The sequence below is a fragment of the Polypterus senegalus genome, chromosome 7, assembly GCF_016835505.1.
Source record: "Polypterus senegalus isolate Bchr_013 chromosome 7, ASM1683550v1, whole genome shotgun sequence".
In the NCBI taxonomy this organism is placed as follows: Eukaryota; Metazoa; Chordata; class Cladistia; order Polypteriformes; family Polypteridae; genus Polypterus; species Polypterus senegalus.
In genome coordinates this window covers 101,005,984-101,026,639 of record NC_053160.1, presented here as the reverse complement: position 1 = coordinate 101,026,639, position 20,656 = coordinate 101,005,984, and the positions used below count along the sequence as shown (strand labels likewise).

The 20,656-nt window shown below is 32.5% G+C and overlaps 1 protein-coding gene across 1 annotated transcript in view; it reads left to right on the top strand.

Annotated features, from left to right (window-relative positions):
- The first annotated feature begins 8,396 nt into the window (after positions 1–8,396).
- The window catches only part of cd8b (cd8 beta), a 30,848-nt gene continuing 18,588 nt past the window's right edge, over positions 8,397–20,656 (top strand). Inside the window, exons 1-2 of the mRNA XM_039759094.1 lie at positions 8,397–8,556; positions 12,996–13,346. Of these exons, the coding sequence (XP_039615028.1) occupies positions 8,493–8,556; positions 12,996–13,346 (415 nt within the window). The 5' untranslated portion in view covers positions 8,397–8,492. The remainder of the gene's footprint in view (positions 8,557–12,995; positions 13,347–20,656) is intronic.

The window sequence follows — 20,656 nt, the reverse complement described above, 5'->3', positions numbered from 1 at the left end:
AAATGCATCAGTCTGTGTGTAATGAATGAATCTAATATACAAGTTTCACTTTTTGAATGGAATTACTGAAATAAATCAACTTTGTCATGCACCTGTATAAGGTTATTGCAATATTATACTGTGTCTTGTCTGCATTAGCTGGTAATCATATCAGCACAATTTGGCTAAACAGTGATTCCCAACATTTCCATACTGTCCTCATTATCTGGCATTTGCTCATTAAAGACCTTTACAAATCTTGGCCAATTCCTGGAATAGCCTGTTTGCATAAAAGAGCTGAGGTCTACTGTAAACAATTAATGATTTTTAATGTGCCTAATTAAAGGAAAATTATAAAATTAAAGGTTTTGAATCTTAACAAATTAAGCAACTAAAACTAAATAAAAAAAATCCACAAACTGCATTGACCGGAGTGCAATAACAATTAGGGCTTGACAAATAAAGTGAAATCCAGTAGGTCAGTTTGCTTTATCATAACATATTATCCTAATATTCAGAGTTCAAACCCTGTAATCAGTTTAAAATCTTGAATATAACATGAACACTGTTTTGTCAACTAACACCTGTTTCAGCACCTTTTAATATTGCTAAATTCATTAATTACATAAATACATCTTCTCTAGCTAGACAACTTATTCAGGAGATGTGTAAGAGGTGAAAAATACATTCTTTATAATTGTTTTCACTTTTCTCCTGTTTTCAAAGAATTATGTGGCATTTCCCCATTTGATGTGAACGTCAACCACTTTCACCTCAGGCATGTGGTGCAGAAGCCTGCCTGCCTTCTGCATACCTCAGATATAAAGATAAAACTACTCCTAGATGTGAGCATTTTGACATCTGAGTGAAGACAAATTTCGTTGAATTCTAAATCCATGGAAATCCTTAAAAACATCCAGTGATTAATATTTTATTTATACATAAAATTAAACAGCATTAAAGCTTAATCTACTGTAGAACACATTATTTACTGGACTTATTTCAGTCTTTTGTATTCTTTTTCTGTCTTACCAGCTCTATAATTAGATTCCTTGAAAAAATAATTTAAACACACAATTCTTAATGGGCAGACTGCTTGACTGAACAATGAAAAACGCAAAACAGCCAAAGGAAATAAAAAATCAAAAAGTAACATTTTGCCTATATTGTTTTACAAGATATATTTGTATCTGACAGTGAAGTTATAAACATGTTTCAAAACTAGTTTGTTGCAGTTAACCTTCAAAAGAAAGAAAACTGCATTTATGATTTCTATCATTATTGTGACAATATCTATGTTTTCGCGTATGTTAGCAATGATTAAGTGATTGAAAGTACTGTCATTGCAAAATAATTACAACCAATTTTTCTGCAGCTTCTGACACCATAGATTATAGACCATGAGATCTTACTGTTGTGGCCTGAACATCTAGTGGGGCTTAAAGGGGCTCCTCTTAACTGGTTCAGGTCATATTTTACTGGTAGACACTCTTCAGTGTCTTTCAATTCCTGTTTCTCATCTACTGCTCCAGTTAAATGTGATGTTCCTCAGGGATCCATTTTGGGTCTTATTTTATTTTCAATTGATCTTCATCCTATAGGAGATATTTTCAGGAAATGTAATATTTCTTTTCACTGTTATGCTGATAATACACGGGTTTGTATTCCTGTTTGTAACTCTGCAATTATTTGGCTGCACAATTGTCTTCTTGAGCTGGATTCATGACAATTTTCTTGATCTCAATCAAAATAATATAGCGGTACTGATAGCTGGTCCTACTGCCAAAGCTCAGATTGGTTTCGAACTTCTGGGTTCTTTCGCTAAGTTTTGAAAACCTCAAGTCTGTAATCTTGGTATCATTTTTGACAGTAACCGCTCTTTTAACAAACAGATTAACTCTGTAGTCAAAACTTGCTTTTCCAGCTTAGCTAAAGTCAAACCTTTCCTTTATCTCCTAGGGATCTTGAGAAAGCTACTCATTCTTTTATCTTTTCTCAGCTTGATTACTGCAACTCCTTATATTCTGGGATCACCAAGTTCCTGATACACAGGTTGCAGTTGGTTCAGAATGCTGTTGCCCTTTTGGTTTGGGGAAGAAAGTTTGATTCTTTTTCTCCAATATTAGTTTCAGAATTTACTTTAAAATGTTGTTGCTAGTTTTTAAATCAGTACATAGGTATACCTCTGCCTATTTATCTGAATTTTGTGTTTTATTCCAGCCATCCAGAGAACTACCAGTTGTGGTCCCGCGCACTAAGTGAAAAACTAAGGGGGACAGGGCTTTTACAGCTGCTGCAACTCGCAACATTAAGGAGACATCTCCAACTGAACTGTTTAAAACTAGACTGAAGACTCATTTCTTTTAGAGCTTTCAGTAACCTTTACGGATACTAATGGTTGCCCTACTCTTAGTCATCTTCTTTCTTTTCTTTAATGTGCTTGGCTATACTTAATTTTATTGTACTTTATTTCTATGTATTTCCATTTAATTGTATTTATGTTCATTGTTAATTGTATGTTTTAATGTAAAGCACTTTGGCTACTGCCTTACTGATGGTGTGTTAAATGTGCTCTATAAATAAATTGACATTGAAATTAAATGTTTGCATATGTGCATGCGTTAATAATGTGATATTTTCTAAAATCTTTTAGAAAATACTTTTAAGAATCCCACACAATTAGGTCACGTGAATTTGTGCAATTCGTACTTCTGAAAGCAAACCTATGCATAATTGCTCTACGTATAAACACTTTGTCCAAATTGTCCAAAACTCAAACCTTTCGGATTTGAATAAAACAACTAACGCCTACAAAATGTAATCAAAGATTATGATCATTAGATTCAAGAGCTGCTGAATGCAGGAGCATCCTAAGATGAAGCCTGCATAAATGAAAAAAAACCCCGCAGTTTACTGCACCTCACTTTGTAACCTTCGGAAATCTCTAATAACGTTGACTGATATTAATACTTATTTTGAATGTCACACTAAAGACAATATGAATTCAAAGGCAGACTCGAAATGAAATGAAATAGCTGAATCTATTGAGAAACTAGACAGTCGTGTATTGTCTCACTTAGTTATTAGCCTTTCTAACAGCCGATAGTGTATATCAAACTTTTTTTTTTCTTCACAAAATGCACATTTTCAAAAAGATGTTAAAACACATGTTCTAAGAGTAGCCTATGTGCAGAGGCTTTAAATAAAAATATGAATGAGAAACAGGAAAATACAGGGCCAGTCAGCTTTCGCTTACAAAGGACAAAGCGGGTTCAGTTAACTCATTGAATTTCCAAATATAGCGGTGGAAAAATGAGGTCCTGCAAAAAAGAAGGGCGCTTCCTGTTTTCAGAGTGATCGAGCAGATAGTGATGATATTTATGTGCATACATATTTCAAAAAGCTGTAGAAAATTGTGTAAGAACAGTATTCCATACGACTAGAAAAAGCTAAACGCACCAAGAGATTACATATCTTGTCGGTACAATTGCACAACGGCAGATCATCAGTGCCAGCCAATGTGGCACGCATCTCCGTGTAGTGCGTAAACAGGTTATTTTTATGATTACACAACATGACAGAATTTATGCAACCGTTGAAATTTCAATAACGCATACATACATGTCAAAAGCATTACACTGATAAAATGACTTTCGCCTTTTCGCATGGTCCTACATTCTCAGTTTTTAGTGCGAGTCCTACTTTACCTCCAATAGTGCTTATAAGCGTGAAAATTCTACAGTGTGAAAAGAATTAAGAACCTAAATCTTTTTCATACACTTCCCTTATTTTTTAAACATACACAATTTCCAGGGCATAACATCGTATATAATGTGAAAAAAAAGAAATAAAACAAATAAAAATGTCAAAAGACATTTTAAGATTAGCTGAAAAACACTCCTCATCACCTCCTTATCTTTTGTGTTGTAACTTACTGTATGCAGGAATGTCTTTATACAGAAGGTGCACATGGTAAACCTGTTGTTTTACATAAATGGCCTATTAAAGTAAAATAAAGGTTACATGATTTTTTAACACATCTAATACAACATAGTAAAAATCTATTAACTAATTAAACCTGCTTATTTTTTATAAGTATTTTACAGATTTCAATAACTTACATAATATACTTACACAGTTAATGTTTTTTCCTCCTGATAGATAGATAGATAGATAGATAGATAGATAGATAGATAGATAGATAGATAGATAGATAGATATGCAGTACTGTATTGTAAATATTTTGGACAGAATTTCTTTTAGCAGAATTTTACATGAAACTGCAATGAGAGCATTTGTTTGTCCCATGAATGTATTAACAACCATCATGGCCATGTTAGAGAGGATTACCATAGTGAGGGTAACCACTGCAGACATGTTAAGGTGATTAAGGTGTTCCGATTTCATTGTAAAATTCCTGGGTACCAGTTCAAGTTATCATGGAAGATTTTTATAAGACTGTCTTGCAATTTATGTTATAATTTGCAATCTCTCTTCCAAAAATGCAAAACAATTCAATCGATTTTTTAAAAGGCATTTATTAAAAGAAAGAATACGAATAAAAGTCATCTTGTTATCAACAATGTAATGTGATTGTTTCTTTTACAATTCATTTGCAGCAGAGCATATTAACAAATCGTATCTGTTCACACATTTAAAGAAAGCAGCAGAGTGCTTTATTTATCTGATTCTGATCAAATAATTATTAAAAAATGCAGCTGGATTGATATGCTATTAAATAAAGTCTTCATTAATGATATTTCAAAAAGGATATTTATTTTCACTTGAAAATTGAGTTTGCACATTGCAACAATCAATTATTAACAGCAGCTAAACTATAATATGTACCATTATTTTGGCCCAATGACTGTTTCATAAGCTGATATTAGATTATTCAGTCAGTATTCAGCTGCAGATGGTGCAAAGTGGTCATAGCTAATGTTATAATAAAAAGATGAAAAAAGGTATTTACTTTTCTAGGGATTTTTGCTTTGTCATTTGCACTTGTGCCTTTTAATCATTACCCACCACCCTGAAATACTGATTGATTAATCATTTCTAAAGTGTCGATTAACAATACAAATGAGAGGGTGAAAGTTATTTTGGAAAAGAAAGCCTCACACATTAGGATCCTTTAACTACCAATTCTTCTCCCTTAACAATGGATTTAAGAATGAATGCATTTAGTGTGTTTACAAAAATATGTATAAATTAACCCTTTGGAAGATATGCTGTAGTTATCTGCACCATAATGGAAGATAATACTTTTATTATTACCAAACCAACATTAACCAACTAATACAGTATGTGAAAGTAACTCATTTAACCAAAAAAAAAAAAAAAACACCCTTGAGGAAAAACTGAAAAGTTGCTCTTTGAAAAACCTGCAGTTTTCACTGTGTTCTCCATATACTCAGCACTAATAGAAATAAAACAAATGACCCACCAAAGATGTAAAAAAAAAAATACATGACAGCATGAGTGGGATTTATTTTTAGGAGATGGTAGCACAAATGTGCATGGATTTTCCTCTGTTTCAGCTGCCTCCTCATCTTAGACTGGGGTCCCAAGTCATGGTTTTGGAGACCCACAGTAGTTGCAGGCTCTCTTTCTAACCAGTTTTGTTTAGTTAGAAGCCAGTCCTTTATGATAATGAAACTTGTTCATTGTATGGCTTGTTAGTTTCATTATTTCACAGCTTCATCAATTTGTATATTTTCCTTTTCTGAGACCATTATCCATATGTTGTTGACTAGAACACATCTGTACTTCTTAGACCTTCCATTTTCTTTCTCACATGTTTTAAACATCATGATGCAAATACAGAGGATTAAACAAATTAATTTAGCCCAAGATCTGATGCTTTTGATGGGACCAGCTGCATTTCATTGATAACTAGTGGATAATTAAGAAAATAGGAAACAATTAAACCCTACATTCAATTATTTAAATCTGAAGTAAGTAATTAAAGGTTTTGAATTTTAGCACGTGAATTAATTAAAATTGATCCCAAAGAAACCATATATTTTTATTAGCTAATAAGTGGGTAGTAATTAATAAGTTGGTTGAATGCAAAAAAACCTGCCGTCACTGCGGCCCTCTAGAACTGTAACTGAGGACCTTTGTCTTAGATAAATGACATTGTGATTTTTGGAAGGGAATTTAAGCCCAAAAATAATCCAATGCTAGAAATTTGGGCTTAAATTAAAATCAATTTATATTATACAAAAATATGGATACATCCAGCTAACATTAAAGATACAAACTGACCATGTACATCAAATCAAAAATCTTAAATGATCCAAAATTCGGTATACTGTATATCATTATAGGTATGGTTCTCACAACCATAATCTCTTAAAACATTTAATTTGAGAAAATGAATATTACCAATAAATGGAAAATATTCTTTTAGAGATTAACACCTTTCTAAGCTTATAAAGGTCCTATAGTGCAAAATTACTTTTTTTATTAATTGATTGATTTGCAAGCCACTGTTTTTCAGTTCTGATCCTGGGGGATTGTTACAGGCAGTGGATTTGAAGCCACTAAGTTACTTTTCAGTTAGATAGAGTTTAGACATTTTAATGTCTAATCAAATGACTCTCTATTATCTAAGCCTGTTAAAACAAAGATATTGATTTGTGGTTGTTAATTTTGAGGAAATAAGGACAAATATGTCTGTTCTACAAGAAAATAGTAATTACTTTAAGACTCTACTGAAATAAAAGCTTTTCTGATTGCTGTTTTTTTTTTTTTTAAACGTTATTCACTTTCTGTTAAATGTAATTAAAATTGAAGGAGTTGAGACTCATCATAACACCTTGTCCTCTGCAGTTCTCTTAATCAGTTAGTTAAGAGAGGGAACTACTAAATTGTAAAACAACTACATTAAAGAATACAGTAGGTATTAAAAACGATGAAAGAAGTAATTTGTATTCTCAACGTTTGTAGCTATTTCTTGGGGGAAATGTTCATCTAGGTGGGATATGTTAAAATGGACAGCATTGTGAACTCAATGTAATTGTAATAAACTGCATTTGTTCTCTAAAAAAGCAAAAAAGTTTGGAAAAACATAAAACTATATAGAATGACATCACATGTTACCTAAGAAAACAAAAAGTAGAGACAGAAATTATTATTTAATTAATTAAAGATCATTTGCCAGTTTATGTATCAATTCCCACTTTGGCATTAATTAGACTTAAAACGCACTTCTCTACATTCTTTACACAATTATTTATTTATTTATTTTTACTTTGCACATTTAAAAAGTTTTTGTGTGCTCTTTAACACCTACATTCATGGAAGTCTCCTTGTTTTGTTTTGGTTGCTCTGCACTTTAAAAAGCCTTCATACATCATTCATTCATCAGTCTTATATGTTATTAAATTATTCCGACAGATACAGATAACACGATGTTTAAGTTATTGATCTGAACAGTGTTCATTTTAAAACTATCTACCATTTGTTTCTAGTGTAGTGCCTTAACCATTAGCCCACACCTTTTTCCTTAAAGCTGATTAGAATACAATTTTAAATACCTGCATCTTCTTTACAAGCAAGGTACACTGAGGTGTGCGAATTCCATCATGGAGGTCCACTATAGCTACAAACCAAAAGTCAGAAACTACATCACACTTTATCAACCCCTTTATTTAATTACCATTTAGTATAATAGTTTGAAAAATAATATATATATTTTTTGCTTCTTCTTTTGGAGTCAAGCGCTTTTTTGTAAATCACTTAAATTCAGTTACATAGGCTTGGATGTTATTGTCAGCTGAGTAAGTTCATCTCAAGTCATCCGCCTTTAAGAAAATAAGTCCCAAATAAGCTGTATCATATTATGCCAGGAACAATGTAAACCCATCCTGATACCTTAAATGTTTTCAGTCAGGCAATAAGACAATAATTAAGTGTTTATAGGCAAAGTCTTCCCAGTATGTCCAAGTACCTGCAGATTGTTAGAAGGGCTGAAACAAATACATTATCCAAGTGCAGCTATCTAAGGTGGAATTTTCTCATCTCTAGATGGATGGATAAGCCACGTATCTTTTCTTATGATTTTGTCATTCAGAAAAAAATTAAATAATGTTTACAAAAGGAATCTCTGGCCAGTATGAACTTAAAGTTGATTATAGTTTATGCAGAACAACTAAACACTGCTGCAGCTGTATCCTGAATCTGTATTACTTTTCTCCTGCAGACATAGCAGTGCATACCCTTACTTGTAGTGGGTCTCCTTTTAACCATCTCACTTGCTGACATTGCTTTAGTTTCTGTACAGGGTAGAATGAAACCTCCTCATCACTTTGTTGATCATCCCCCTCATCTACTCTGCAGGTGCTACACAGTTCATCTCCTTTTTAATGTTGTTATCAGCTTTCAGCCTCCAGTCTTGCAGTCATCTCAACTGAGAAGCCTCAGTGTCATGTGATAGGCTGCTTGCCAGCATCTTGAACGATAAAGGAAGATCCTCACCAGCATTTCCACTTCAGAGAGAGCAAAACATGGCCCGGTCTCACAGCATGCAGTCTATTTGGATAGTCTTTTGGGTGGCTTTATGGAACATAGGTAGGTGATTCAAATGCTTTATTAGGTTCTAAAACCCTTTCTTGTTTAAAAAAGAAAAAAAAGGGTTTTAAACACAGCTTAGCGTGTTTCTTACAGTTCTTTGCAGAAACTCAGTGGTGTATTAAGCCTAATGTCATTGTTAAGAGTCGGTTAATCTCATCAAGCCTAACTTTCATAGAAGATCTTAACTTTTCATATCTAATAATAATAATACATTTTATTTATATAGTGCCTTTCCTATGCTCAAGGCACTTACAGAATATAAGAAAGAATGGCAGGGTATACAGTATATAGCATTGTACAAATCAAATAAATAAATTAAGAAGATTACGACAGTGAATTCTGAGAAAAAAGCCTAACAGCAACATAATTGATGGTATAGCACACACACACACACACACACACAAGTTACATGAGCATCTTGACAGAGAGGTAAACTGAGAGAAGGGTAATAAAGCCAAGTAAAGTTAAAAGCCTTCCTGAACAGATGAGTTTTGAGTTGTTTTTTTAAAGAATTCATTTATTTAAGAAAGTTACATTTCATCTGATAGCATAAAGGCCTAGTGTTGACAGAGTGTCTAATTTATTGTTAGACAACCTATTTTTTGTGACATTCTATTCTCTCATTTTTTTTCCAAGCACTCCAAATCTAAAATGATATTTTATAAAGCTACATTTCCTGGTTGAAAGAGCTGCTTAGCATACCTACTATAACTAAACAGCACCATATGTATTTCTTTTCCGAAATATACACAACCTTTTCTGAATTTTCTTATAACAGGGATTTATATGAGTCAGTTTTTGATGCATAAATGTAGTGAAACAAAGTTATACTGGGATTATGTACATTTGTGTAAAATGGCAGAGTAAATATATATGGTAGGTGTTTGTGAGAATATAGAAGCTGACAACCATCTCATTTATTACCATTAATCAATAAATAACAATTCAACAATAACCTCTGTTTCTGTAATAATCAAAAAGAATCAAGAAGTACAAAAAAATAGGTAAAAGACTTTTTCTGCCAGGTAAGTTTATAATTAGGAGCTTATTTTGTGATAAATTACAGCATGATTAATATATTATCAGTGAAGGCCCATCTCCCTCTTTCAAATGCTTCGCTGAATGAGTACCGTTGACAATGTTATTTTAGAACACTCTATTTTCTTAATGTTATTTAGGTTAATTTACAAATCACAATATATTTATTTAATAGAATGGATGGATAATTTGAATTGTTCAGGGCCAGTCACTGAAGCAGTGCAGTGGAGTGAACTGATGGACATGTATTGTCCAGTTCAGAAGCTTATTTGTTCAGTATTACCAGGTGATTTACTTTTGATCGCAATTGTTTTGGTTTTTTTAATGTCTACAGAGAATGCAACTTGATTTGAGCAGCCTGCAGATTTGCTACAATGCTATTTATTTTCTAATTATCATCATCCAATTACCTTTACACACAGTATTTACTTACCTGGACAATAAGAAGCAAAGCCCTTTCATAATTGTACTGACTGTCTATGTCAAAGGCCTTCTGACATTTAAATGCAACTATACATGGAAATTTGGCTTTAATTACTGATTTGATGTACTCTAGCATTGTACAATGACTTCCAATATATTTTTCAGCAAAAACTACGGATGACTTTCAGTCCTACTCAACAAAATACTACCACGCTCGAAGACTAACCTAACTTTATTTATTTATTCATTTTTGCTCTGTCAATGTCTATAATTAGTAAATGCTTTTCTTAGTATTGTTAAGTTATGACTTGATCTATTTTAATTTTCAAATTTGTTCACTACATTACATTTTTTTTTTCATTTTTTGATTTTGAGTGTATTTCTGGTAGCACAGAACAAAAGACTGAACCAGCTCTTTACTAAACATCGGTGCATCACAAACCACTCTCCCACACAGCCATATTCACTCAATACAGAACAATTCGCAAATTGGCATTTAAATTAATGCTTTTGGATTGTGGCAGTAAACCAGGAGATATGGGCAAGATGAGGTCATGGGGATCATATGGAGTGATAAAATATTGGTCAGGTTGAATCTTGGAAATATTGTACTCATAATTCCCTCTGTCAACCTACTGAAGTTGAACTTTGTTCTCATTATACATAAGGTTTAATATTTTACTCTTTTTTTTTTTTTTACTTTTTGATAACTCTTCCATTTAAAACAATGCCTCAGCATCTGGTGAATACTTGCATATAAACGCAACCCTGGCTCAAACTTAAACTTGAAGTAATTTAACAGCAGATGACTGATATAAAAATTTACTTCAGATAATTGCATTTTTTTAATCAATCACTAAAATTAAACATCATTCTTTAATTTCCACTTGATAAAAATAATATGTGGACAATTTGTTTTTACTGTATCTTACAGTGCATTACCTTCTGCAGTTTCACTGTAATTATAATTAGGAAAAAAAGTTTTCATTTTATTCACAAAGAGTACTAAAGACAAAAAGGCGATTTTGTCTTACAGACCTTTTTAAACAGATCTCCTACCTACAATAATTAACATAAAGGGTATTAAATACCAAAAAACACATTCTCAATCCATTAAGTCCAATTCAGGGTGGCAGCTTTTCCCAGCACCACTTGATTAAAGGCAGGAAACAGCCCAGGACAAGGTGGACAGTCCATCGCAAACCTACCATTGATCTCGTATTTCTGCTTATAGAAGTTTAAACTTTATCTCACTTAATTGAACACCCATAAAAATATAGTGTTTTTAGTTTTATGACCAGCACCACAATGAGTAGGCGCGGACAATAAGTAGTTATTAACATATTTTGAATTAATTTGTACATATTTCAAATGTTTTGGAAATATATATTATGGATTTTGAATTGATTAAAAATTATTTGATCCTTTCAGCAAATAAAGAAGAGTCAATATTAATTTATTTATTATGACGTAATAGAATTTCTACCAAACCCTTCACTTTTAAACACGGTGTTGAGAATTTTGAATACCGTAATGGCTGCATCAATAAACACTTGAGCATAGCTATGTGACCTACTGTACTTGTTTTGTGTGTTGAAAGGGTCAAACAGTTACATTAAATTATTTTATTATTTTGAGTAGTAAGTTATATTTCAAACTTTCTTTAATTTCTAAAATGAAATCAATCAGATGGAGAAAAGTAAGCAGTAAAGCTAGATAAGAGAGAGAGATTAAAACAGTCTATATATTCATATGTATATTTTATGAGTGGCATAATTGCACATCATTTAAGATTACAATGTTTAATTGACTGTTCAGTCCCTGTCCAGTTCAATATCTAGATAAAATAGGTTTGGACTGGAGTTTCTATGTTCCTCTTTATCTCCTGTTCCTCCTACAAACTAAAAAGTTAGGTTGAATTATGACTCAGAATGATTCTGAAGCATTTAAGTGTGGCGACAGCATGGGTGAACCTCGCTATGGCTTACTCTCCTGTCTTGGCCTGGTTTGTATCCTATAACTTCTATTGGATATGTTCCCACTCCCTGCAGCCCTTTACCATAAGAGAGGATCACAAAAGTAGACTGGTGAATATGTGGTTTGTTCAACTTTGTGTACAGAAAATCATTTAAAATGTGTCTCTCTGCCCTTTAGTACCACCTTTGTCAGTGATCTAATTAATGCCTCTTAGTCATAATGAAGGACATTATAAGTAATCCTACCCATTTTTAACAATTTCCAAAAAAAAAAACATCTGGAGTAAGTGAGTTTAAAGATGTTATGCTTTATGTTATCCAAATTACAATTTACTTATTTTAAACCTTATTAACCAACATTACTCAATACTCCATGATCAACAAGTTTAAAGCTACTCACATGTACTAATTTGTCAGTGGGCGATGGCACCTATGTTATTTTGTCAAAATGATGACTGTATATAATTTTGTATATATTTTATGCAAAGATGCATCTCAACACCTACTATCAACTTCATTACTGTAAGGCAATTATAATTACAATGCATGCACATTTATCCCGCCACACTCATTGTATGAGCCTACTTAATCCCTTACATCGTATAGTGTGCAGCTGGAGCCTTTGCCTATAGGGTCAGGCACAAAGCAGGAACCCACCCTGATTAAGTCCTCAGGCCTTCTCAGGTCCCATACACTAAATATGCTTTACCTAATGTTTTAGTTCTTAAGTCCATCTCCATTTAAATAAATTTGCACATTTTACAGTTCCAGTGAAGCTGTACAGGTAACTCACATTTTTCTGACACTTTTAGATTGCCAGGGCTCTTCATACTATTTTTAACCAGCACCCTGTTTGTCAGGCACAACCTATGAGTTTTTATTGAACTTGCTTTCAGTTAGTAGAATCAACTGCTTCTGAAGAAAAAAACTAACATTTTGAGAAATTACTTAATTTTTACTGAAATGTCTTAATCTTTAAAAATGTATGTTTCTTTTTAGTGACTAGCTTTACTCAAACGTCAACAATTCAATATGTCAAGCTAAAAAATAATATCAACATCATGTGTCCAGTCAAAGATGAAAAGGAAGCAGAAAAGGGTGCCTATTGGTACAGACAGCGCAATGGCACACAAGAATTGGAATTTGTAATTCACATCAGTGTGATCTCTAGAGAAACCAGAGGACCTGGCATTACGAATCGTTTTAAAGGTTCCAAACGAGATAGCATGAAGCCCACCTTTACCCTGAAGATCAGTGATCTCCATGAAGAGGATATTGCAACATACTACTGTGCTCTGTTCACCCAGACAAACCTAACAATGGAAAGCATGACCAAGCTAATACTTGGAGGTTAGTAAGAAGGCTTATTTTGTGGTGACCAGTCTAATCTGCACAACTATTATAATAATGCTAATTTCTATTGATGTAAATATTTAGCATCATTTTCATTTAAACGTTACATTTTTGAATGCATATTATGAATATCTTATACAGTATATGTAAGGTAATTACGTCCTATTTTAGGTTATAACCATCTCAGCAGCTACTTTAAACTTTCATAACATGACACATACTGTATAACGAGCCCATTTTCATAACATATTGTAACAGTGATACAATTTGGCCACAGTTGCTTATCCTCCACATTGGTTATATCCAACTGTGCTGAAGAAACTGAAATTTACATTATGTGGTCTTCACACAGATTCTGGTTTGGCTTCTGGAATAGTGTAAAAATCCACATTTTGATACACTTACTTGTGTTTAAATATATTAAAATACTGTTATATAAACAAATGTGGAATTGTTTTAAGTTTTTTTTTTACAAGTTTTCATATGAAAATAAGTTAAGCTTAGTAAAATGATTCCCTTTTCCATTATTTCCAAGCTTTAAATATGACCTTTCCCATATAAAGATCTGAAGGATGTTCATCACTTTAAGCATTTCACTTCTAATTCTGATCTACTGATAGATGATACATTAATTTGGAAACATTAATCTGTTAAGGATGTTTGGTAGTGTTTGGTATCCTTGGCCATCGCCAACAGAAGTGCAAATAAATCATTTTAAAAACAATTTGCTTGACACCAGTGTCCGATTAGCTTACCATGACTTAATGATGTATAATAAAGAAACAGAGAGTAGACTTTTTGGAGATAGAAACTGAACACAATTTATGCAGTAGTTAAAATAACAGAACAGAATACAACAGTTATTCTTTTAATTATTTCTATTTTGGCAGTATTTTGTATGCCACTTTGTGAAGTACCACCTAATGTTGTGGTCTGTGAGAGGAGACATTTACAATCTAAAAACTATTTAAGTTGATCAGGCACACTCCTTCAGTTCATGAACTGTGAGATTTATTACCAGTATAGAGTTGGGAAATCTGTTGCTTAAATAATACAATTAGGTTTACATAATCCATGCTATGTGAAATGATGCTTCTAGAAGGATGATCTCAACATCGGTCAATGATGTTGCGCTCTTTTTTACATTGGTATTCTCTCTAAATACTATTCTGATCAACAGTGACTTTGCAAAAGAAGATGCAACTCTTAATTGTGTTCTTTGTTTGTTTCCTTTGTGAATTTGTAGCATTTATCATACAATGTGTAACTCAGCTTGTACTATTACTACTTTAATACCTTTTACAAGAACTTTGTGATTAGCTAATTGTATAAAATACTGTATATGACTGATTGAAATGTGATGTTCTCTCTCAATCATATTGTGACAATGAGAGATATCATAAATATACACATAATTACAAAGAGCAGACCTGAGAGATAATAAGGAGTCCACATTTGTATAAAGACCAGAATAGATTCCTGTATTGCTTGAAATTAATTTGAATAACTTTACTAAGATGCAACTATAGTCTTGGTGTTTGAGTCTCAAGTTGAAAACTTCTTACTTGAAATTCAGAACATAATATATGATACTATTTCACTGCAACATTATAAACAACTGCAAAAGATTCAATACTATATACAGGGTGTCCATAAAGTCCATGTGCAATTTAAAATAGTTGTAACTTTGTAAGTATATGTGATAGAAAGAATCTGTAAAAAGGATTAGGAAGAAACAACTCTTAAATTTTTTATTGTTCTTGTTAATTTTCAACATGCTCATCATCATTACTAGAACGAAGTTCTCGGAAAACATTTTCAGGCTGATTTTCAGCAATATCAGCAATCATATCAGTTATCCTAGCTTGCAAGTCTTCTAAAGAATGAGGTTTGGTTGAATAAACATTAGTTTTCACGTGTCTCCATAAAAAGAAATCCAATGGAGCCAAATCTGGCGAACGTGGATGCCAAGAAAATGGTCCACCTCTTCCAATCCATCTTTTAGAGAATTTCTCATGTAGATACTGTCTAACATGCAAAGCAAAGTGACAAGGAGCACCATCTTGTTGAAACACTGTATTCTCTATCAGTCCTAATTGTTCAAGTTGAGGAATAAAGTAACTTTGCAGCATTTCTAGATAGCTATCAGCATTAACAACATGCCCTTCAAAAAAGAATGGCCCTATGACTCGATTTATTCCCAAAGCACACCACACATTATGTTTGGGAGAATCTCTTTCATGTTTCAAAGACTCATGTGGATTTTCAGTTCCCCAAATACGGCAAAAATAAAACTTCTAAAGAAAAAAAAAACTAGATACATCAAACTTTCTAATCCTTTTTACGAATTCTTTCTATCACATATACTTGCAAAGTTACAACTATTTTAAATTGCACATGGACTTTATGGACACCCTGTATTTCCCTGTATATGAAATTCTGTGCATAAATGAGAATCACAGAGCAGTGTAATTGCAAACATACTTTAGCAATCCTTTAAAAGAAGATCATAGGTGGTTTTGTTTGGAGTTATGTCCTGAGTGAAGCACAGCCATTTGTATGTTTTTGATAGAGTAATTAGCTGCAGGGGAGAAATAAAGTAGATGGCAAAATGAGCATTCTTTGTTTTGAGTGAACTGAAAGCCTGTCCTGATAGTAATCACTTATGGAGACTGTTAATGGTGTGCATGGTCTTTGATTATGTTATTTGCCCATTTCTTGCCAGATAAGTCACAAAGTCATCATAACAATAGGGAAATAATTTGATTAAGAAACCTATAAAGTATTGCTTAAAAAATAAAAACAATAATAGATTTAAAATAAAATATAAAAGACAGCAAGCTGTCAGGTGGATTGGTTAAAAATACAGTAGGCTGTGTACAAAATGTGAGTGATTGGTATATGGTAGATGAAAGGCTGATTAAGCCTTACAAAACAGGCAAGGAAGGATGGGAAGAAAAAGTCAGAAGAGCTACACAAAAATCATTATCCCACTCCCATATATCACAAGTAGGATTTCAGAGTACCAATTAGATTAAGTTAACTTATAGCAATTATTCCCTGAATGTTTCACTTAACCATTCCTTTGTATACATTTAGATATGCTCATCATTTTAATTCAGAAAAATCAGAATCGTGACCGTTTTTTTTAAATAACATTTTAAATGTTAAAAAACTAAAGACAAAGATTACACAAATATGAAATTAGTCACATTAAATAATGAATTTTGCATGAAAATATGCTACTTGTACCTGAACTTGCTAACTAGATCAATATTTGTCAATTCCATCATAAACCTTGCAAAATACCATGCAAACATAATCTGCATCCAACTGTGTCCTCCTCCTCCTCAGACCATGTTCCTGTTAAGCTACTTAAAAAGTGGTCTACTTATTTTCTTCATGATTTTAAAAACTTCTATAATTCCATCACTTAATTTCTGTTTCCATATGTGAAACATTCACTGATTATTCCCATTAGCCCAGAAACCAGTCTAGTAACTCTTTTCAGAACTGTTCCTAGTGCTGTTGCTTTATGCCCTTTGAAATACAAATGCCAAAACTGCCAGGAAAAAAACTAAAACAAACTGAGACATACAGCTTACACATAACAGCTTTTAACTTTTCCTTGATACAGTGTGCCATATAACCCAACATCTCATTTGCCTTTTTAAACGCTACTGTACACTGTGTGATTGAGACAGTGATGTACCCACTAAGACTTTTGTATATTTCTCATAATTAACTGTAATTATTAATTAATTTTTTAGCATTAATGCTATTGTGTATTTATACCATTTTTTTCATTATTTCTTATAAAACCTATGCTATATATTTGCCCGAGATTTAGTTTTATAAGGGGCCATCTTTAATAATTTTGCTTACTTTAAAGTACATACTATTACTCCTCAATTAGTCTACAAATATATAACCAGATTGCTAGATACATGTTTATTAAGATTATTTATATAAAATAAAATAATAATAATAATAATAAAAAACAGTCTCTTGGATTGATAAGAACATTGGGACAATTCTGGTTTGTTCGGCCCAACAAGTTCCAGAGAGACTTCACGTTTAACGTCACATAATTCAAATAAAGTTTATTGGACCTGTTGTTTCTTGTGTTTATGTCAATCTTGCATTCACATGTACCCCTGTGCCCTGAATATCCACTTATTTTCATTTGATCACTTGTCTCTTTTGAGGAAACGTATCTTAACAGTTTTGAAAATAATTTTTCATCCATTGGCTCTAATGTTCTTACCTAATAAAAAAAACAGGTTCATGTTATGTTAATTGGTATTTCTAAATTGGCCATGTGTGTGTGTTTGTATGTGAGTCGGCCTTGCCATTGACTGGCATGCTACCCAGGGTTGGTTCTTGCCTTACACCAGATACTGCTAGGATAGGCTTCATTTTTCATGACTGAGAAGATGATGATATTATATGCTTGAATACATTCGATATTTTTGGAGTAAATTTAGCCATGTTAGCGAAACACACTGCCTAAACCCATAATTATGATTGCTAATACACTTATAGTGGATATGTGCTTCCCAAGTTGCAGATTAATATTAATCTTTATAAAATGATATTCCTTATATATTATTTGCAAAACAAATCCAAAATTACTGCTAAAACTAAAAAAAATGTTAAACATGTATTTTGTGAAAATTATAAGATGGTGCTTTGCAGGGGTCTCGTATTACTATATACCTAAAGAAAATCCCTTACTTCAGAAAGTTTCCAGTCCAAATACCAGCTTCCCTTTCTATAACAGTAACCAGTCTATGTCCTACCTAGTTAAAGAGATCATATTGTACAAATAAATCCCACTTCAGATGACACTAAGATTATCCTTTAAATTTTAATTACTACTGTGATGAAAATAATGAGATGACTATTAATTCATTTTACAATTATGTTTAAGAAGAGATCATTAGTTTACTATAGCATTCAGATCGAATTCAGACTGTTTTCTGTTTGTAAATTGCAACCTGTACATCTATTGTTTTGTCACAGTTTACTATCTTAAAAGGTCAGAAGGATAATATATTTTGCATACATATGCATATTTGATTAGAAACTGCTCAGTAAAATCCAGTACAATGTAAGTAAAATTAATTTGAGAATTTTTCTACTGAATATATTTATGAAAATTAAACTGAAAGATTTGAAACTTTATATAGTCTTGCACTATTTTACAATGCAATATGCTGAATGAAATTCAGATTATTTTGCATTTTTCTACTAAAATTAGTTTAATCTCAATGATGCTAACAAGGCATTACTCTGGAGTTATACAAGGCACTAGTATGGCCACAATTGAAATATTTGCAGTTCTGCCATTTGTATTACTAAAAAAGATAGAAGAGCGGAGGTTAACCAAGAGAAGAGAAACTTGGTTGATACCAGGACTGCAGGGCATGAGCTATGAAGAAAAATGGAAAGAGTTTGTTTCACTGTAAACAAATAAGAGAGGACGTGACCATGTTAAAAATTATGAAAGTAATTAGTATAGTGGATTTCATCTGTTATTTTAAAAGAAGCTTCGCAACAAGAACATAAATTATAGCTGTTTAAGGGTGAATTTGTGCCAAATGTTTTTCTTCACTCAGAAAATTCATAGATGATTGGCCAAGTATGGTGGTAGATGTTAGGCACTTTGGGAATCTTCAAAACTCGACTGGATGATGTTTTACTAAAGTCAGGTGAATATGGATTACCAAGACATATAGAAGTGAATGGCCTTTTCTTATTAAGGAACATCTTATATTTTCATTCTGGAAGCAGTTCTGAACATGACACCATTCAATTTCAGGATGAATTTACACAAACAACCTCACCTAGGAATAATTTAGAATCAACAATCAACCACCTTGATTAGCATGTCTTAGAGGCAAAACTGGAATACTAAAGGAAAACCTTTTGTAAACACAAAAATAAAACTCCACACACCCAGCTGTGTGACATTCAAATGGATGATGAATTATTGAGGTAGCAGTGCTAACAATCACATCAAAGTCATACCCAGTTAGGGCTTCAATATACAGTGGGCCATTAATTAAACCAATCTACTGTATACTATAGTTACAGAAGATAATACAGTATACTTAGTGTTATTATTGTTATTATTTATAAAGCTTTTTTAGTTTTATAAAAACCCATTATAAAAACCTTTCAACGTTTACAGGAGTATGAATTATTATCCTTGCTCATTATTGCTTTGCACAAAAAGGTATAAAGATGCACTTCACTAGCATAATGTATATAGAAACAGCTGTGTTCAATGATTCTAAACCATAAAATATTATTGGCTAGATGGAACTTAAAAAATACTTCAATAAAATTAATTTCTGGTTTAAAAATAGATTCCATTGAAAACTTGCAGGTAGTGTGGCTTGAAAAATGCCTACATGAGATATGACACATGTTTATAACTTCTGCATAACACCAGGTTGCCCTGCAGATGTGTCTACAACAATCAACACAGTAGATAGATAGATAGATAGATAGATAGATAGATAGATAGATAGATAGATAGATAGATAGATAGATAGATAGATAGATATAGCTTGCTTATTAGATCTAATTAACTGAATGTAACTATTTTGAGAATCAATTATGGAATATCTTTTTTTTCCAAGGCTGAAAAGATTTACTTCATCTCTGTAAGTATAAAATGTGTGGCTGTTATAATTTTGGACTGTTACACTCTTGCCTCAGCCCACATTATGTTGTAATGGTTCAGTCAAATAACAGCCACAGGATCTTTTACTGGTAGACATTAATTGCCCCACATTACCTCCACAATAAATAAATGAATCTGCAGCCAACCCCACATCAGAGGGCAGAAACTGGGTTCTTATTAAATGAATTTATCAATAAGTTATAAGCCTGCTTAATTCTGCTGGAAGATGACTACTGTTTGTTTCCTCTGTCTCATTTGTTGTCATCAGCCTGTAGATTTATATCTCCCAGATTTTCAGCAGTGCACATGTTCCCTTCCTGCCATACTCAATGCAGACATTCCTGAAATGACTAACAGAAAAAAAGCAACAAGCCCTCTCCCAAACACATTCTTGTAAGAGATGGAAGCACTTGGGGACTTGTACTCTCAACATGCTGTCATATCAGTTCTAATGTGATACTGAATATCTCCCAGTCATGGCTACAACAAAAACTTTTAATTTTTTTTGGGTCCTATTTGCAAACTGCTGAAAATATTTCATTTACTTTTATCACAAATAAATGCCTTTAATTATAAACAGACACATAATTAGTGACTGCTACAATACATTTTA